Source organism: Ammospiza caudacuta, chromosome 16 (assembly GCF_027887145.1).
Source record: "Ammospiza caudacuta isolate bAmmCau1 chromosome 16, bAmmCau1.pri, whole genome shotgun sequence".
In the NCBI taxonomy this organism is placed as follows: domain Eukaryota; kingdom Metazoa; phylum Chordata; class Aves; order Passeriformes; family Passerellidae; genus Ammospiza; species Ammospiza caudacuta.
In genome coordinates, this window is record NC_080608.1 from 17,313,196 (window position 1) to 17,333,026 (window position 19,831).

Sequence of the window (19,831 nt, forward strand, 5' to 3'; positions counted from 1 at the left end):
GTTCCCCAGACTCTCTGTTTCACACTGGATTTGCCCTGGGCATTTTTGGAGGTATTTTGGAGGCAAGTGTGGAGTTTTTGTGCTGGTGGCACCTGCAGAACTCTGGGGTCTGTGCTGCCCCTTCTCCAGCAGTTCCTTTATTCATGGCACCATCAGGGAAGAATTTGCCCCCTTGACAAGGTGCTGATAAAGCACATTCCCACTAATTTTTTTTTTTTTTTTAATTCCTGAGCTAAAGCTTGAGAGACACAGCAAATGATGAGCATTTAAAAATGGTGAGTTCAGTGATATTTCATTTGTTTTGCCCAGGGCAGGGCAGCCAGAGGTTGCTCAAGATGTGTTTTCCACTCCAGAGGTTTCAGTTCAGGGATCAGCTCCCTGTGCCAGCAGAAGTGGCTCCAGACCAAGCCCAAGCTGAGGGGATCTGATTGCTGCCTGGAAATGTTAATGTTGTTAAATAGACAGGAGGTAATTTGATTTTCACCTAAATTTCATTAGCTGCCAACCTGGAAAGGAATTCTCTAAAAATATGGGGGATGATTAGACTCAGTTACAACTAAAAAAAGAGTTTTGTCATTTCTTGAAGGAGCTTTCTTAATTTTTTTAATGAAGCTCTGCCAATATTTACAACCAAACTTATGTTCCAACTTCCCTGGCGTGGTTTTCCAGCTTGGCATCAGTGCCAGCCTGCACAGGGCCATTCCCTGTGGCTGGGGCTGTCAGGGCACAGGGAGCTGTGACCATCTGAGGTCCCTCAGATGCTTTTGGGCTGAGTCAGGGGAGATTTGGGATCTGCTGCAGGGTCCAGGGGCAGAGGAACTCTCAGGTGCAGGACTGTGGGTGTTCCACAAAGCCCAAGTCACCACCCTGTGTCAGAGGAGCCTCCTTGCCCCAAGCCCTGCTCCCCAAAGAGCGGGAACTGCTGGAGCCTTGTCCCAGCTCCAAAAGCGCCTCCCTGAAGGGAACAGAGACCTTCTGATAAGAGAAAAGCTTCTTGTAATTGTGCTGAGTGAAATCAAGATATTTATCTTGTTTCCTACAAAGGAGAGAGGGGATTAGAGGTTTACAATAGCACAGTTTCCTTCAATTTTCAAAAGATAATCTCCTTCAATGTGCCTGGATGTTGGAAAAAGAGATTACAGTGCAGCTAAACCTCTTTTTGTTCTTTGGCCCTATACAAGATTTAGGATCAGAAGTTCTGCATCAGTTTGTGTCTGGTGAGGAAGCTGAGGCTCTGCAGAGCACCTGGAGCTTTGGAAGGACTGAGATGTAGCTCATCTTTGTCTGCTTTAATCGCATGATTTGTGCTTTGGGCAGTGAGGGTGTTGTGGTGGGGCAGGGTCTGCCTTGCAGCTGGAATTAGGGACCCATGGCCAGGGCAGAGCCCTCAGCCCCACATTCCTGCAGCTGGAACATCTGGCAGCTCCTCTGGCACAGGACAGAGCCCCCAGCCCCACATTCCTGCAGCTGGAACACCTGGCAGCTCCTCCTGGCACAGGGCAGAGTCCCCAGCCCCACATTCCTGCAGCTGGGACACCTGACAGCTCCTCTGGCACAGGGCAGAGCCCCCAGCCCCACATTCCCCACATTCCAACTGCATTTAGATAAACACAGCCATCCCTCATAACGCAGCACCTATTGAATCCAACTCCCAGTCCTTTGCTTCATTCCAGAGGTCCAAAACAGGATTTAGAACTAATTTTGGTGCCTGAATAAACTCTATTACGGATAGAACTTTGCTCCCCACCTACTCTCCTTCTGTTTCAACTGACCTTTGAATGTGTTGGGCTGGTTCTCTCCTCTCCAGAGATTAATTTGGTTTATCAGCAAAGTGTTTTCAGACAATGCAAATCAGCATGTGCAAAGAGCTCCACATGCCTTAGGGTTAGAAATTCTATGGAAACCTCAGCAATTATTGTCATTCTGTTCTTCCTCGGGGCAGCAGTATCTACAACTCAGAGCTAATTGTGTAAGTGCATTTTAATTTTAGGTTAACTTCTTTGTTCTTCTTTTCAATAATTCTCTTCCTTTCTGATTGCTAGAGGAGAATTTATTTAAGCATTGTATGCACCACCCCATTGTAAAGTCACAGTGTGGAAAAGCTCCCTGTTGCTGTTAAAATTGCTTTTAAGGCTTTTGGAATTACCGTGGGAAAGAAAACCTCGTTATTCCCAAGATGTTTTGGCCAGAAATTTGGTATTTCCAGGAAGATGTCAAGGACTTTGAGCACATCTGATGTAATGTGATTGGTTTTTAACAATTTGCCATTTTTGGGATCCTTCCCATTGTCTGTGAGGCTCACCGACCTGTGAGCCCAGCTCTTGGGCAGCTCTGAGCATCTTTGCACCTTCAGCTTTCCATTTCAAACCAGGAAATTGGCATTTGAGGGTTTGGTTTGATTTATTTGGCGTTGCAGAGGTGATCCTTGCCACCATCTGCTGCTCAGTGCATCTTGAGTGGGTGACCTGGCCTGGCATTGATCCAGAGCCAGCCCTGCTTTGGGTTCGCCACCAGTGAAGCTGCACTTTTGCTATGGGAATGTGGGAATGACATCCTGCCCTGCAAATATTCCATGCTTGTTAAATCCAGCTGATTGAGGCTGCTCCTGCAGGAGCTGATGATTTCCAGCCCTCACTTCTGCAATAATCTGTTCTGGGGCTGTGGCAGACCATTGCAGGCACCAGAAAAGAGCATCTGGAAATGCAGGTAACCAGATTTAGGAGGCACTTGGGGAACTCCCCAGGGACTCCTGCCCAGGCCTTCTGCTGGGCTGCCCTTAAATTGGATTGGAGGCAGTGCCACATTGCAGGCCAGGTCTGAAATGAGTTTTGCACAGTAATCCTTGGGACAGGCTTGGCTGTGTGCCCTTTCCTTGCTCTGGGCTGGGAGCAGGAGCATTGCATGGTTCATCCGGAATTCCTCCCTCCCTCTGCTGCTGTTTCCCCTCCGGGGAGCCAGAATCCCCATCTCGCTTCATTCAGCCTTCCCTGGCAGTGGTGTCAAAGTCAATCACGTCCCGAGTGTGGATTGTGTCTGCCACTGTCACTGACAGCCCTTCAGAGCTGTTGCTGAGGATCTGGCAGAAGGGTTGTTAATGAGCCTGTTAATTTGTGTCATTCCTCTGAGCCATCAAAGCGCTTCAGGAACGGCGGAGCGTGTGGCACTAAGGAGCTTTTTGCTTTATCTCTGGAGTGTTTGTGTTATCGTGGAATCCCTGAGGCTGGGAAAGCCCTCCAGGATCGAGTCCAAGCTGTGCCCCATCCCCAGCCTGTCCCCAGCCCAGAGCACCGAGTGCCACCTCCAGGAATTCCTTGGGCACCTCCAGGGATGGGGATCCAACCCTCCCCGGGTACCCCCTTCCATATTTTTAATACTTGTCCCTGATATGATGTCACAGCCCAAAGATGTGACACCCACACAGGAGCCTTCTCCTGCTCTGAAATCCTTTTCTCTCTCAAAATGAAGTCCAACAATTCCTTTAACCTCCGTGTTTTCCAAGCTCCGAGTCCTGGCAGTGCTTTTTCCACCACTGAAGCGAAGCCACTTCTGGAAAAACACATAAACAACAGTTTACGTGCAATGCACGGCAATAAATTGTGGAGATTTATTTAAGAATTGAAGGAAAAAATATGGATTTATCCCTTTGCAAAGCTGCATGAAACAAAGCAGAGCCAAACAGGCAAACTCCAGAAAAAAACTCAAGAAAGTGGTCATGTCTCACATTAATGATATCTATGAGTAACTTTATCACAGATTGATCTGTCAGAGCGCAGGAGCAGTCCCACTTTCCACTGATGTATTAAAGGCACATTAATGCATTCAGGGAGATTCATGCCCTGCGCTGCTTTTGTGACAGGCTTTTACAGCACCAGAGCTGGTGTTTATTAGCACTGAAAGCACTTCATAACACTTGGAGCCAGCTTTTGAGACAAGAACTGCACAAAGCAACTGCTCAGCAGGCAGGGAAGCAATTAGGAGTGACAGTGCCACAAGTGCTGCCAGGAGAGCTGCAGAGAGCTGAGGGGGGATGTTTTATCCTGCAGGAGTGTCCCACCCACCTCCCAGGTAGGGATGCAGCTCCTGGGCATCCCTGCAAATCCCTCCTTGGGCACAGCCGCTGTAGGAATGAGGAGAAGCAGGCTCTGATCTCTGCTCTGGGACAGGGACAGCACCCAGGGCAGGGTCAGGCTGGATTTTGGGAAAGGTTCTTCCCCCAGAGGGTGCTGGCACTGCCCAGGCTCCCCAGGGAATGGGACACTGCTCCCAAGGATGCCCAGGGTGGGATTTTGGGGCTGTGCAGGGCCAGGGGCTGGGCTGGATGATCCTGTGGAAACTCAGGATATTCCATGCTTCTATTCTGTGAGAGAACCCCATAAAACAGCAGTTCAGGGAAATGAGTGATGCACTTCAGTGACAAACCAATTCCTCTGTTTTTGAAAGGATCTTTGTCCTTGATAAATTTTAAAACAAGCCCATAAAATCCTTTAAAATAAGCTGCAAGCTAAATTAATTTCCTTAAAACCCTCTATCCCCCTATGCTTGGCTTCACATGTGTTTGCCTGGGGAGATTTGGCTGTAAAATTGTGTCTGCTCACCTTGGAGCTCTTCTTGTCCCATAATTCATAGTCGGGCACCCAGCTGGGCTGTCCTGGAGCCCCTGCCCTCCTCTCCTCCCTCCTGGGCTCTCCTGTTTGCAGGCACAGCACACACAGAGCTCCCAGGCTCCTGTTGCAGTCTCAGCCACACTCAGGGACAGTTCTACATTATCCTCTCATGGCATAAGGAAAGCTGTTTAACTCTGAGGAATTGTAGCTGCCTGAAATTTGATTTCTTCCAGCCCAGGACTGCTGTTTTATAGGGGAATTTTCTTTTCTATGTGCAGTGTTTAGAGGTCTTGTTGGCTCAGGAGAAAAGTGCAGGATGAGGGAGGGGTTACGGCTGTTTTAGGAACCCCTGGAATTCCCTGTTGCACTCCAGGGGATTGGTGGGAGACCAGCAGCCCGCAGAGGGGGATTTTGAAGCTCATCCTTGCAGGCAGGCCTAGATCCAGCTTTGGTAAAGGTGAAGTGGTGACTGCTGATCTCCTGCGCTGCAGACTGAGTCAGGGAGCTCAGCTATTGCTCTCCCATCTGAACCTAAAAACCCAACCCAGCATTTCCAACAAATTGGAGCTGTCAAAATACTCCAGGAGCACCAGCCAGGGATCTCCAGCAGCTCTGCACTGCCTCATAAATCAGATTTTTTAGCAGTGAGCATGGCTGCTAAAATCATGGGGACAAATGAAGTGGCCAAGTTACAACTCCCTGGACTTTGGTTTGAAGCCAGCTGTGGCGTCCTCCAGGGAGGATCCTCGGAGCAGAGGGGTGCTTAGTACTCATGGAATGGTTGGGAGGAAGGCAGGACCCAGCTCCCAAATCCCTTCCAGAGCAATGCTGGAGAGGTTTTGGAAAACAGGCTCAGCAGAGAACTCCTGCCTAAAACCCTGTTGGGAGATTTTCTTGAAAAGCAGAATGATTCCCAGGATGGTTTATGGAGAAAAGGACTCCAGCTGATGGCTCAGGTGGTTCTAAGTGAAACTCAGGCTCCATTCAGCGGGAGGTTTGGGGGTGTAGCTCTGACTGATGCCATTGACTGCTCAGTGTTTGGTGTGGGGCTGTTTCCCAATTAACCAGTGCTGTGTTTTTTCCTCTTTCCCCTTTAACTCCCTCACTGTGTCTGTCTTTGCTCCTTCCTGCACTAAAAGTGGCTGTTCCTCTGTCTCCAAGCTCCTCCTGCTCTTCTGCAGCAGACCAGCTCCTGTCTAGCCATGACCATGCTCTGTAAGTCCCTTCTTTTATTACTGCAGCTCTGTCTGTTCACTGTTTATTGCTACCCACTGTAAACCCTCCCTGATTTATGGCTTGACACTTGTGGGGTGGAGGCAGCAGCCCCAGGGGAATGGGGAAGCCTGGCAGGGCATTGGACAGGGAAATGTGGATAACAGGGATTTTCCCCTTTGGGATGGTTGTTCTCACTCCAAGGACCAGCACTGCAGGGTCTCCTTAATGGGCAGCACACAGAGAAAATCAGGATATTACGAGAAATTTTTCCCTGGGAGGATGGGGAGGCCTTGGGTCCCTGGCAGTGTCCAAGACCTGTTTTAGGTTGGTTAAACCTGACAGCTCTAAGGCTTCCCCTTCCCTCAGAGGTTCCAGGGACGCAGTCTGTGTTCCTGCCACCCTGGGAATGCTCCAGGGCCAGGCACTTCCACACGTGCAGCTCCAGCAGAGTGGAATAAGTGTGGGAGTGGCTTCCTCCTCAAAATGGTTTTGGAACGAGGGCAGGGGAAAGGAGCAGGGCTCACCCCAGAACTGAGAAAATCCCGGTGGTCACAGGGACAGCCTCCCTGTCTGTGACAAGTCACAGGGACTGACAGGACACAGGGAATGCCCCTCTCCCTTCAGTGCCACCCCCCAGCAGCTGCAGCATCCCCAGGCACCCATCCCTTCACCCAGCCCCAAATCCTGGGCACACTGCACAGCTCCCTCTCAACCTGAATTATCCCAACAGATCTGGGGCAGGCAGGGGCTTCCCTCTCCTTTTCCCTTCAGTGCTTCTGTTTATTCCTCATTAGGCACACAGATTTCAGCAGTTCCTTCACAGCAGCAGAGCTCAGGGCAGTTTCTGTTCCCTCCATCTGGAAGTTTCCCCTGGCAGGGCTGGGCACAGGGGGAGGCAGAGCTGAGCTCAGGCTGCAATCTGCTCCCTGGAGCTGCTCTGCAGAACACCCAGCACTGAGAGAGAGCTGCCACCATCCCTCCCAGGCCTGCAGGAAACAGAGAATCATGGAATGGGTTGGGTTGGAGAGACCTTAGAGCTCACCTGTTCCACCCCCTGACATGGGCACCTTCCACCCTCCCAGGTTTTTCCAATCCCTGTCCAGCCTGGCCGGGGGCACTTCAGGACTCCTCACATTTTGGGATCTAAGGCTCCACTGAGCACTCAAAGGTCTCCTCTGCAGCTGCACTCAGCTGTTATTCCCTCAGTCCTTTGTGCCAGGTGTCTGTGAAATGTCCTCTGTGAGTGTTTGTCTGCTCTCACCCCTCTGGAAGCATCCCTGTGTCCATCCCTTTGTTGTGATCCATCTTGGCTGCAATTTTCCCAAAAGCTGCACTGGAGAGAGGCTGCAGGTGTGCTCTGCTGGGTGTGCTGCTCTCTCTGCTCTCCAGGGGAGTTGTTGCTTCTGCCTGGAACAATCCAAGCTGAGCTGCTGCCAAACCCTGTGACCCTTGGACATAACACCTCTCCCCTGGTTCTGCTGGGCACAGAGAGGAAAATCTTGATTTTTCCATCATATCTATGCAAAGTAGTTACAAAACCTTTCCCATCTGGTCTGGTAGGATTTTACACTTCCCTGGTCAAAGTGACAAATGCCTCCCTCACGGTCAGGACAGCAGCAAAATTATTCCAATTCAGGAAACAACAAGGAGCAAGGACAAAAAAATCAAAATGCACTGGGAAAAGGTGCCCTGGGATGCCACTTCCATGATCTGGGCCAATTTTCCCTGGTCTGGAGACAGAACTGGGGTGAGAAAACTGCTTCTTGTTCTTCTGCTCCTCTCTTTGTCGTTGTTTGTGTCCCCAGTTGATTTTGTCACAGCTGTTATTGATGAGATCCTCAGTGAGGCTGCACAAAAGTTATTGGAGATCATGCTGGGTTTTTTTGAGCCTTAGAAGCACTGAGAGAGGAGTTGTCAGTGCCTGGTGTAGGAGCACAGCTGATTAGAACACCTCAGACATCAGAAAAAGTGTTTTCCACTTGTAACTCAAACCTTTCCCCACAATGGTCCTTGGAGGCTGCAGGATGTGCCTGGAAGGAGAAGGAAAAGCTCCTTTTTGTCTCTTTTCCTACATCAACAACCCCTTGGTGTGGTGAGGATGATCCCTGCTGGGAGTTCTGCCTGTAGTGGTACAAGAGATGTCTTGGAGAGAGGTCTCAGCAGCAGAAACCAGGGGCTGCCCAACTTTCCAAAGCATGAATCCTTCAGTTTTGAGGAACAGGACCAATGGAAACAGCCTGGAACAGGCTGGAAGGGCAGCAAGGATGATCAGTGCTTCAGTGGCAGGGTCTCCAGGATGAGCTGAGCTGGGTTTGTGGCGCTTTGCTGGGCAGGTGCAGCGGGTGCCCTGCCAGCTCCATGTGCTTTTCCCAGCACAAGGAACTCCAGGGCTGGGCAGCACCTCTGGCTGGGATCCAAAGGGAAGGACAGAAAACTGCCATGGGGGAATGAGGAAAGAGAGGGAGGCTTTCCCTTTTATTCCAGTTAAACCCAGGGTGAAAGGGGAAACAGGCACGTGTGTGTGTGTGTGTGTGTGCTCTGTATCCCAAGCACAATTCCAGCCCCAGACTGCAGCCAGCACCTCTGAAGGCTTCTCCAAACACCCTCACTGGGACCTTTCCCTCAAGATTTCAGGGATTTGAGCTGAAGCTGCTCCTCCATCCTCGTTCCTTCCCCCTGAGGAGCACGAGGAGGAGCAGGGGGACGGAGCCTCGCGTGGTGCCGATGGCAGCGCCATTTCCAGAGCTATCAACAGTGTCATTGTCATAGCTCTTGGAATGGTTCTGCCATAAGCACTGGACTGCCAGCTGCCGTGCTCGGGAGGGCCTGGCCCACCTGGAATCTCCCTCTGTTGGGATGGAGCCGGTTCCTGAAGGATGGATGGAAGAATGTGAGTCTCCAATCATCACCACGCTCTCCTGACCCACAAATCCTGCAGAGATGGCTGATGCATCCACACCTCCCTGCTTGGGCCAAGAAGAAGCAGAAAGTCCATGGAAATGTTGGGAGCACGCCAGTCAGGCTCTGCTTGTCTGTCTTCGGGAAGAACTGTACTTCTGCAGTGAGTTTGGGTGCTCAATGTGCTCATCCTAAGCAGCCCACCCTTGGAAGGTTGTTGTGGAACTCCTTGGGTTGTGGAACTCCTGTGCTGCCTTGAAGGAATCACAGCTAGAGAGAAGATCCTGTGACAAAATCCTCACAAGTGGAGCTGTCAAGCAGAACAGGAGCATCAGGAGCCCCGGGGTCACAGGACAGCCCCTGCCTTTGCTGCCTTTGTCCTTGCTCCAAGAGTTTCCCTGCAGGGTTCTGTGTTTTGCCATCCCAGGTTCTTTTTAGCAGAGAAGAGGAGGAGGTTCAGCAGCTCCGGGCCTTGCTGGGCAAAGAAATCAGCATGGATGTGCCAAGGTCCCAGGAGGTGCTGGGGAAGGGAATTCCCACCAAGCCCTGGCAAACAGGGGGACCATTCCCTGCTGGAATTCCCATCCCAGGGCAGCTGATCCCCTCTGGGGGCTGGCTCAGGCTGTGGGTGTGCAGAGAGCAGCCAGGGCACGGGGGGCAAAGCTTTTGGAACAGGAACCAACTGTAAACTCTTGACCCAGATCTCTCTGTCTCCCATGAGTCTGATCCTGCTCCAGAAGATCCCACAGGGATCTGAGAGCCCCAGCAAGGGGAAATGTGTCTCTGGCCCAAGGTGTGCAGCATCAGGGATGGATTCTGGTCACTGAAGAGTCCAGGCATTTGTGACAAACTCACAGTTTACTTGCCCAACCCTCCGGAGGCATTCTAAGAACTAATTAATTCTTTCAGCTTCTGGATTAAACTCTTGTGCAAAACATCCCATCAAACAGAGACCATTATATGGTGTGTTAGTGTAATTAAATAGAGAACTGAGCTCCAGAGATGCCCACAACACTTAATTAAGATTAATTAAGCAACATGAATTACAGCTGGAGAGGATGAAAGGGAGCAATTCAGCACTGGCTCAGCAAAGGGGTGGGATGCTGGGTTCATAAATTGTTTTTCAGAAGCCAGGTTGATTCCAAGGGGTTGGGTTTAGTCCTGGAGCAGCCCCATTCTCCTGGCCAAACTCAGGGATCCCTGGGCAGCTGGAGCAGTGAAAGTCTGGATTTCTGGAGGCTTGGAAGCACAGATAAAGCTCTGCCAAAATAAACACAAATTTCCTTCACTTCCTCTCTGAGGCAGCAGCCTGATCTTCATTCCTTGGAATCAGAGAATCCCAGAATGGTTTGGACTGAAAGGGACCTTAAACCTCATCCAGTTCCAACCCCAAAACACCTTCCACTGTCCCAGGCTGCTCCCACCCCCAATATCAAACCTGTGCCAGGAATTTCCCCCCAAAATCCAACCTAAACCTAAAATGGTTTGAAGCCATTTGCTAAATTATTGGGCAAAGCACATCTTTGGTTGCCTCCATATAACACAAAGAATTGTGCTGCAAAATTGGGTTTATTTTGTGAGATCAGTTACTGCTGTAGAAGAGCCCAAACTTTAGGCAGTTACACTGGAAACTTGATGGGTGAAAAGCAATTTTCTGTTCCATTTGCCACATGTATCACTGCTTTGCTTTTCCTCAGGAAGGAGCAGACATAAATCTGAGCAGATTTTATTTACCAAAGCAGGGACTAGGGCAGAGATTTATAGACTGTGTCATCTCCTCTGGAGCAGAAAATAGACAGGCCCAGGGGCAACCAAGGGATGGCACAACCTTCAGAAGTTTGAACTTATTTGTTTGCTCTGCACAGCAAATTTGATGGCAATGTATAAAGAATTGGACAGGTGGGGTCTCACAGGTGGCTCTGAAAGACACTCAGATCTGCAGAAGGACCAGAAGAAAGCACAAAATATCAGAAATAACCCTGTGTAAGCAGCAGGGATATGAAAATAAAGGGTTTACACACACACAGGTGTTTTGATGGTCTTGGTTGCCTCCTGCTGTGCTCAAAATCAATTAATTGATCAGTGGAACTCTTCGTGTCATCTGCAGGGAATTTCTCTAAAGAATGATCTCCAGAGGAGCTGCTGAGAGCTGGTTTTACTCTGAGAATAAATACAAACCCATCAGAGAATAAATAAATATCTGCTTGTTTATGATCCCTTGTTTTTTGGGTTCCCCTCATCCTCCCCACAAAACAAGCTGTGCCTTATATTCAGATTTCTGCCCGTCCTTGCCCTGGACAGGGCACATTCAAATGTTAAGCTTGAGATTTTTCTTTTGGACTCCTTCAGGAGATTGGAGGCTCACAGGAAAATAATAAAAGGTTTTCCTCAGGTCTTTGTTCCAGAAAGGTTCAGAGGGTCCCTGAAATCCCAGAGGGAGCAGGGCCTGGCACCACCTGCACAGATCCTCACGGGATTAATTGGAATAAAACCCCAGGAGCAGCTCCTGGAGAGGCTGAGGTGGGATAAGATCAGCAGCACAGCAGGTCTGGGGACAGGGTGACAGAAAGTGGGGGCTCAGCAGCCTCTGAATCACAGCAAGAGGAGGCAGCAGCTCCTGTCCCCTCCTGCAGAGGATCTGACCCTGCTGGGAGACAGCTCTTGGCAGGGAAGGGGATGAGCCAGGGGAGCATCATCCTTCCTGAGGAACAGGGGAAGGAACAGAGCCCAGGCAAGCTGTGCTCCTTGGCTGGGAACCTGCACAGCCTGAAACAGGAGAAACTGCCCAGGGAAGGAGCCAGAGATTCATCAGGAGCCTCAAATCCCAGCCTGCGCTCCAAACCAAGGCTGCGCAGGGAGGATCTGGAGATTTTATTAAATTCAGCACCCACTGCCAATGTCCCCATCTGTGGTGTGACATTTAATCCTGATAAAAGGCTCGCAGAGGATGAGGAGTGGGGAGCACAGCTCACAATTAATTAATATTGTTCACAATCTCAGGGATGGAGCTGTACAAATTCGCACCCAGTGGGTTGTAAGGGAGAAAGTCCAAAGGCAGGAATGTGCTCCTTTAATCACATCATAGAATTATTAATTGGAAAATCTGGATACAGAAGGAGAGAGGAGAAGAAACTCCCACTGAACACAGCACAGTGGAACCTGGTGTTTGCTCTCTCAGCAGGATGGGGACCTGAGGAAAGGCAGCCAAATAAAATTTTGGTAAGATTGATGCATAAGATTTACTGAGCTTAACCTACAACAGGTCCTAGTTGAGATGTTAAAGGCATCACAAGGTTATTTTTAATTAATTTTAAATTGTTTATTTCTTATTAAATTTAACAGGTTTTAATTTACTATTATTTAACTGGTATTTTGTTATTTAATTTTTATGTCATTACTCCATTACAAGAAAATCTAATTTTCAGCCCTTAAATAAATACCTTAAGGCAAGCACAGCTTCCCAGCACCACCTTGGGGCTGCACAGAAGTCCCCAGGACACAAAACTGTGGATTTGGCAGGAGCAGAGGCAGGGAGGGCTGGGTGAGCCATTCTGGGGAGCAGAGCTCTCCCCTCAGCCTGCAGGGTGGGAGGGAGACCCAGCTGCTCTGGGGGAGTTGGTGCCATTTGCTCCTGAGCAGCCCAAAGCAGTGACAGGAACAATGTGCACATGCCAGCCTTTTGTTATCAAACTCATGATGCTGGGCACAAAATCTGCTTTTGACGCCTAAAAAAAAAAGCTCTGCTGTTCACGCACAAAGCAGGGAAGGAGGGGGAATTATTTGCCAGATTTCAACGAGCTGTAATTCCATTTTCCACTGGGTATTTCAATGGGAAAAGCCATCAATTCCCAGAGGGAGAGGGTTGGTAAATACTGAAAGGGAGGCTTGGATCCCCATCCCTGGAGGTGGCACTCAGAGCTCTGGGCCGGGGACAAGGTGGGCACAGGGCACAGCTGGACTGGATGGGCTGGGAGGGCTTTCCCAGCCTGAAATTCTGGGATTCTCCCACTGTGGCACATTTAAAACCTGACAAACTCCACTGAACAGCTCCAGCTTTTGCCACTGGTTCACTCCACAGCTTTAACAAATGTAGGTTTTTTTTCCCCAGCAGATAAAAGATGTAATTATGCCAGTGGTGAAACCTCCATTAAAAAAAATAAGTCTTTCTCTTCCATTTGAATATTATTAATTGATCCTGCTTGTGTTTCATTAATTGAAACACTTAAACCCAGCAGCTCCCATCTGGGGGTGGCTGGGAGCTGCTCTAATGGGCTGCTCTGTGCTTCTGCTGTGTCTGAGCACTTCCAAGTGCTCTCCTCATCATCAGACTGGGGCTCTTATGGCTGTTGCATTAATTATGGTGCAAAAACGAACTGGAGGCCAAAATCTGGAGCTAATTAGTGCCTGTAATGGAGTGCCAAGCTTAACATTAACGAGAGAGAAATGGAAATAGGGAGTTAATGGGAGGAAAAGGGGAAAGGGCTCCTCTTCCCCGCATCCCCTGCGTGGCCTCTCTCATTTGTTTATTTGTTTACCCTGCTTTATAATTAGCAAATGCATTTCACTCACTGCAAACAAGGAGCTCCTCGTTGATTCTGAAATTTGCTTCATTTCTGTCCTTTGGTGCCCAAATTGCTGCTTCTGTTGTGGAAACATCAACTCCTGCAACATTAAAATGGCACAAATCTAAAGCAGAAGAGCTCAGCAGCTCTGGGCCATCCCCAGCTCGTGGTTCCTGTGTGGGTCCCTTGGTTTCCAGCCCCAATTCCTCCTCATAATAGCCAAATTCAGGATTTTCAGCTGAAGTTGAGCAAAACAACCTGCAGTGGAAAATAGGGAAAATTATAAACATTATCCAGGTAGAGCAGCTGAAAGCAGGAGAGTGGGAAAAGGGAAAATGATCAAATTCAGCAATTGTGGTGAGGGGGATTGGAAAGCACCACAGAGAAATTCATTAGTAGAGCCTGGAATAAAGAGCATAAAAAAAGAAGATGGAAATGAGCACCTGCAGTCCCAGGGAAACAAAATTTGGGTGAAATTCAGCAGGAGAAAACCAAAAGGAAACCAGATACTGAAGGGTTTGGACATTTCATTTCAAGATCCTATTTCAGGTTATTATTTGCCTGCACTTCTAAACATCCTCCTTGAAAAGGATCCACAGCTCCTGCAAACACAAAAACAAAGGGACTGGAAGGGGTTTAATCTTGGTTTGCCAGAAAAAAGAGAGAAGATGGAACAATGGGGAAAAAAAGGAGAGACACAAACATATTGGGAGATGCTCTCTTTGTTTCCTGGGATTTGTCAGAGACAAAAAAAAAATTTCCTCTTTATCTTTTTTTTTTTTTTTTTAGCATTCCTCTTATTCAAGAGAAATAAGTATTGACTTACTTGAGAAGTGCTAATTTTAACTCTGGATTTCTTCAGAAATCTTATAAAGTGCACTGAAAGCTGGGTGGTGTGGGCTGGAGACAGATGTTTTATAAAACCTCTGCCTGATATTTAGCAAAGAATGATGAGGGCTGAGTTCAGCTCCCAAGGTCAGAACAACATTATTTGATTTAAAGATAATTAAGAGATTCAGCTTAACTGCTCAAGAGTGGGAAAATAAACACTTGTCATGAGACAGACAGAGATTTGTGTTTAGATTTGACTACAAAGGACTCTAAAATCAACATTGCTGTCAGAGCCATGTAAATAATTCAGCAATTCCAATGTTTTCCCAAGATCTGGGTTTTCACATTGGGCTGTAATGGGATAATTCAATTTATTCTTACCCTGCTCTAATGATTTTATGCTGATGGCCAAGTGCAGAACTTCACTGCAGGGATGGGAGCAGCACAAATTCAGCCCAGAGGTTACAGAGCTACTGGGAAGCTTTTAATTTTCTGGAGTTTGGGAACCTGGGAATGCTGAGAGAGGGATAATTCTGCTCTCATTTGTGGAAGTTTCACACGCAGCTGCATTAAAAGCAAATGTTTTGTGAAATTCCATATAATTTGGCCTCTGTGGATTCATTTTTTCAGCAGAACAGGGAAATGGAGCAATGCATGTTGTTCCCAGTTCATTGTGACATTTGGTGGAGTTCAGATTTGAGGGTTTTGCTCTTTCAAAGTGGAAAAATATCACAGATTAAAATAGGGAATTCCAGAGATTCTTGGATTTTGTGTCACCCTTTTCTCAGTTCTCTGTTTCTCAGCATCTCCCAGTTTTCCAAAAATATCGGAAGTCCCTCTCAGGCAGGCAGCAGGAGGGGACATTCCTGATGTCCTGGAGAACAGGCTCCGATTTTGCTCCTGGCCCTCTGCATCTCCTCCTGTGGATCTCTCCTGGTGCTTCCAGCCTGGGGAATTCCTGGTGCCTCCCAGACCCATCCTGCCCTTCCAGCCCTTGGTTCCTGGGGCTTTGGGGCTGCCATAAAACACAGAAATTAAAAAATAAAAAATCTTTTCCACCCATTCCTGACACAGGAATGGAGCAGAGCAGAGCCAGCACAGGCTGGGATAAAGCACAAAATCCATCTGAAGCTGCTCTCTTCCCCTCACTTTTAGAGTGGTTCATGAATTCTGTTGTTTTCTAATTCAGAATTTATAATTCTGGGACTGAGCAGATGGTGCAAGACTGATTTCAGGGATGTGTTCACTGAAATAACCTCTGCCAAGTGATTGTTCACCACAATCCCACTGCAGAGCAATTATTTGTTCTTGCTCTTGCAAGTCCCTCTGGAAGCCGCAGAGCTCAGAGGAATGGACACGAGCTGGGAGGGTGAAGTTCCAGCATTGGTGCTGCAAATATTCCAGAGGAAAATCACTTTGGGAGAGAAAGGAAAATGCAGGGAAAGATATAAATTGGGGAGCAACACAATTGTCAAATCTTGGAAAAGTTTCAGTCCTTCATTCAGTTTGGGAGCTCAGTTCCATTTAAAATGTGGCTTCAGCCAACTTTTACCTCAAAACCTCTTCTACCTGCCACTATTTTAGGTGGTTGAGAAGAAAAATGGTATAAAAATAAATTATTGAGAGTAGGATTCTGCTCAAGCCAAATGCAAATCCTCCAAGTTTATCCATTTTACATAATTTCATCTTGTTTTCCTCTGGTCCCAGCAAATCTTTCCCGGGTGCTCCTGCAAATAACAAAAGGTTTGTGATACAGTGGGAGCCATCATCCCCTACTTGCCTTTTCCTTGGAGATCTGTTCCAGGTGGGATGGTGGCTGCTCCTGGGGGAGTTTCTGCTTGTAGATGAAGGAGGAAAAGAGTTTGGAAGTGTTTCATTTGGAGCTGGGCTTCAGCAAATGGAAAAAGAGAAAATAAAGACACAGGCAGTGAATGCTCACTCCCAAAATTGCCAATATCACAGTGGGGAGATCTGACCCCTGATAAAAGCAGCAAAGGGCATTGAACATCAATTGGAGTCTGCTCTTTTCTGCTTTTTTCTTCTTTGTTTTATCTCACGAGGAGTGAAGACTTGCTCCAGATCAGAAATGGGGAAAATATCTGAAAATGGAGAAGTTTTTGGAGAATGAGAAAAGCAAACAAAGTGAACAGCTCAGAACAGCAGCAGGTCCCTGGAGGGGCAGGGCCTTCCCATTGTTGGGATTTATTGTTTTATAATTTATTTATTGGGGGGTGCACAAATCCCACCAAGGAGCCCATCAGGGCAGGAAAACAGCACAATTAATTTGCTGTAGATAATTTACTTTAAGCATTTAACCCTTTTAATGTTCTTTTTTCCCTGCACACATATTCCAGCTCCCTCAGATGTATTTATTTCTCACACCTACCTGGCTGCTTTCTCTTGAAGCCTTCAGCCCTCACAGGGAGGGTTCCAGTGCTGTTTTCTCCTTGCATTGTAGGATAAATCCATGGCTGAGGCACACCAGGTGTGTTCCTGCAGGGGAAGCAGCTGAATTTCAGGTGCAGATGAGAATTTCTCTAAATCTTGCTCCCCACAGGTGCCAAGAGCTGAGAAATGAGGTGTATTTTCAGAGAGAGATCAGTGAAGGCACACGGAAAGAGAGAGAACAAAAACTTTGTGTGAGAACAAAGCAAGGCTGTAAAAATCCCAGCTTTTATCCAGCACTAAATCAGTGCCTTACAACTGGCAGGGGGCCCTGAACTTGCATTTGAAGGGAAAGGCTGCAGGGTATGGAAAACCCCACAGAACACAAAGGCCTGGCAGCAGAGGACTCCCTTAACAGACTCCTGGAGATGTTTGGGATATTTTAGGAATGATGTGCTGGTACCTGAGCAAGCCATGGATGCCAGGGATGCTCTTCCCTCCTGTGCTAGCAGTCCTCTTTCCCCACAGGGTAAACAGCTGGAAGTGTTGAACTCACTGCCAGAGGCTTCAGACAGACACTTTGTGCCACACGACATCCTGGGACACCTCAATGACTCCTCTTTAGCTTAATGAACCTCTAACAATCAGCACCACCTGCTCTTGCTGCTCTTGCTCCACTCTGGGACGGCCGCAGAACACGGAGGAAGGTTTGGATCCCTGGGTGTGCCAGTCCTTGTCCATCAGGATCCCTGGGTGTGCCAGCCCTTGTCCATCAGGATCCCTGGGTGTGCCAGTCCTTGTCCATCAGGATCCTTGGGTGTGCCAGCCCTTGTCCATTGGGATCCTTGGGTGTGCCAGCCCTTGTCCATCAGGATCCCTGGGTGTGCCAGTCCCTGTCCATCAGGATCCTTACGTGTGCCAGTCCTTGTCCATCAGGATCCCTGGGTGTCCCAGCCCTTGTCCATCAGGATCCCTGGGTGTGCCAGCCCTTGTCCATTGGGATCCTTGGGTGTCCCAGTCCCTGTCCATCTGGAACCTTGAATTTCCCACTCCCTGTCCATTGGGATCCTTGGATATCCCAGTCTCTGTCTGTCTGGATCCTTGGATATTCCTGTCCATCTTGATCCTTGGATATCCCAGTCCCTGTCCATTGGGATCCCTGGATATCCCAGTCCCTGTCCAGCTGGATCCTTGGACTTCCCAGTTTCTGTCTGTCTGGATCCTTGGCTATCCCGGTCCCTGTCCATGGTGCTGAGCCCCAGGTGTCAGGGCTCTCTCGTGTCCCAGCTGTGGCAGAGCCTTTGGCATTCCCGAGGTGTCCCAGGTGGATTGTGTCCCACAGTGTCCCAGTCTGACCTGGTCCCTCAGTTCCAGCTCTGTTCTCTCTCTGTGGCTGTCTCGTTGGAGTCTGTTCAGTGTGAGGTCAAAATGTCTCTGCTTGTCTCTGACATCCAGTCTGTGACTCGTTGGGAGCACATTTTTAATTCCTGGTCCTTGTTTGAAGTGCTGGAGTTCCAAGGGGTGTTTGAGGGAAACACCTGCACACTCAGTGCCCTGGCCATGCTGGGAGCCAGCATCCAGCTGGGAATTCCTGCAGGAGCATCCTCAGCCCACACTCAGGCAGTGCAGCTCAGCTCAGACACCCCAAACCCACCAGCTTCTTGGTTTTCAGGGATTGCTTTGACTGCTCCACACTGGAGATTTCATTCCCAAAGCAGGGATTCACACTTTTTAATGTGGCATCTGGATATTTGGAACAATCACTCTCCTAAATACACTTTGGGGTTTGCTTGATCTCATTTTCCATCAGTTTGGCCTCTGAGCTGGCACTGACCACGGTTTGTGTTCCCCTGCCAGGTACAAGGTGTTACACAACGGGCACCACCAGGAACAAGAGAAGCTTCCCATCCACCCTGACCCCGAATCCCAAGAGTCCTGTTTCTAGTCCTGGCCCAGAAGAGGAGGAACAGAGGCATTTTAGGATATCCCAAGGATTCACAGACAGCAGCACTTGAAAATCCATCCATCTGCATTGTCCTGGTGCTTCCTGCAGTGAATTCCCAGGAATGTCCAGCTGTGGGAGCTGGGTGGGAGCACGGGGAGGGTCAGGACTGCTGTCCCTGTCCCTGTCCCTGCAGGAGCAGCTGGAGCTGTGCCAGAGCCCTGCTCCAGGAGTGAGGCATTCCTGGCAAAGCCAGGGCCAAAACAGCTCCAAACCAGCCCGTGCAGAGACTCCTGCTGCTCCTTTCCTGCTGCTCCTTTCCTGCTGCTCCTTTCCTGCTGCTCCTTTCCTGCTGCTCCTTTCCTCTCCAGCTGCCCCCTGCTCAGCCCACCCCACCCTGCAGGCCACAGCTGTGGGGTGGCACCGAGCTGCCCCATCCCTGCTGGCTCTGCCTGGGCCTGGGCACTGCCAGGGGACGAGCAGCCCCACGTTTTCTCCAGGAGAACAAGAGGAAATGTTTGCTGCCCTTTGGTTCCAGCCCCGGCTGCTGCTCCCCGAGCCTGCAGAGCTCTGCCCTGCCCTGGTGGAGTTTCCTGGCCAGGGAGGAGCCCAGGAGCCGAGTGGGACCAGCCCAGCTCAGAGCCACGGCCCTGCTCTGCCATTCCCTGGGCATGGGACGTGTCCTGGAGCCCAGAGCTGTCCCCATCCCTCCCTGAGCAAACTTTGGGCGTTCTGAGGCAGCAGAAGCTTGGCCAGGAGCCAGAGCCAATGGATCACTAAGTGCCATCTTGGAAACAAACCACCTAAATCCTTTTCTAGCTACACTTGGAGGAGAGACTTCTACTTACCTTTGCCACCTTTATTTTTCTATCTGTTGCTGGTCTCTTCCAGTCGAGGCAAGGAGTGTTCCAGATTTTCCAGTCTCACATTTGCCAAGATCTCAGTCCTCAGCTGCTTCCTGCATGTTGGTGTTGCCACGTTCCTCGTGGGCTGCTTCCCCCTTTGCATGGAAAGGGCGGGCAAGGCTCTGAACTCCACAAATTTGGGAAAAGGATTTTCATGCAGGATCAAGAGCGCGAGCCTCGACCCTTTTTAGGTGAAGATCTACCCCAAGATGCCACCCTGAGCCTAGAAAATACAATTGTACTTTGTCATATCGTGGAACCATGTACAGATATTTTTAATGTACAAAGAAAAGCTGACATTATTTATTATTTTTTATCAGGAACATGTGGTTTTTTCATTAAAAGCTTCTAGACCAAGGAGCTTAACATGTTATGTATTATTATTTAGTAATATTTCTGTTGCTATGTGACAGGTATTTACTGCAAACAGACAAATCCCGCTCAGAACAAACAAAAATGTTGCTCAGTAGGAGAAATGTTGTGCATGAG

At 49.0% G+C, this 19,831-nt stretch overlaps 1 protein-coding gene across 1 annotated transcript in view; it reads left to right on the forward strand.

Moving 5' to 3' along the window:
• Nucleotides 1-18,440, forward strand: part of HTR4 (5-hydroxytryptamine receptor 4) — a 57,308-nt gene extending 38,868 nt beyond the window's left edge. Inside the window, exon 6 of the mRNA XM_058815147.1 lies at nt 18,353-18,440. Coding sequence (XP_058671130.1) covers nt 18,353-18,440 — 88 coding nt within the window. The remainder of the gene's footprint in view (nt 1-18,352) is intronic.
• The last annotated feature ends 1,391 nt before the right edge of the window (nt 18,441-19,831 follow it).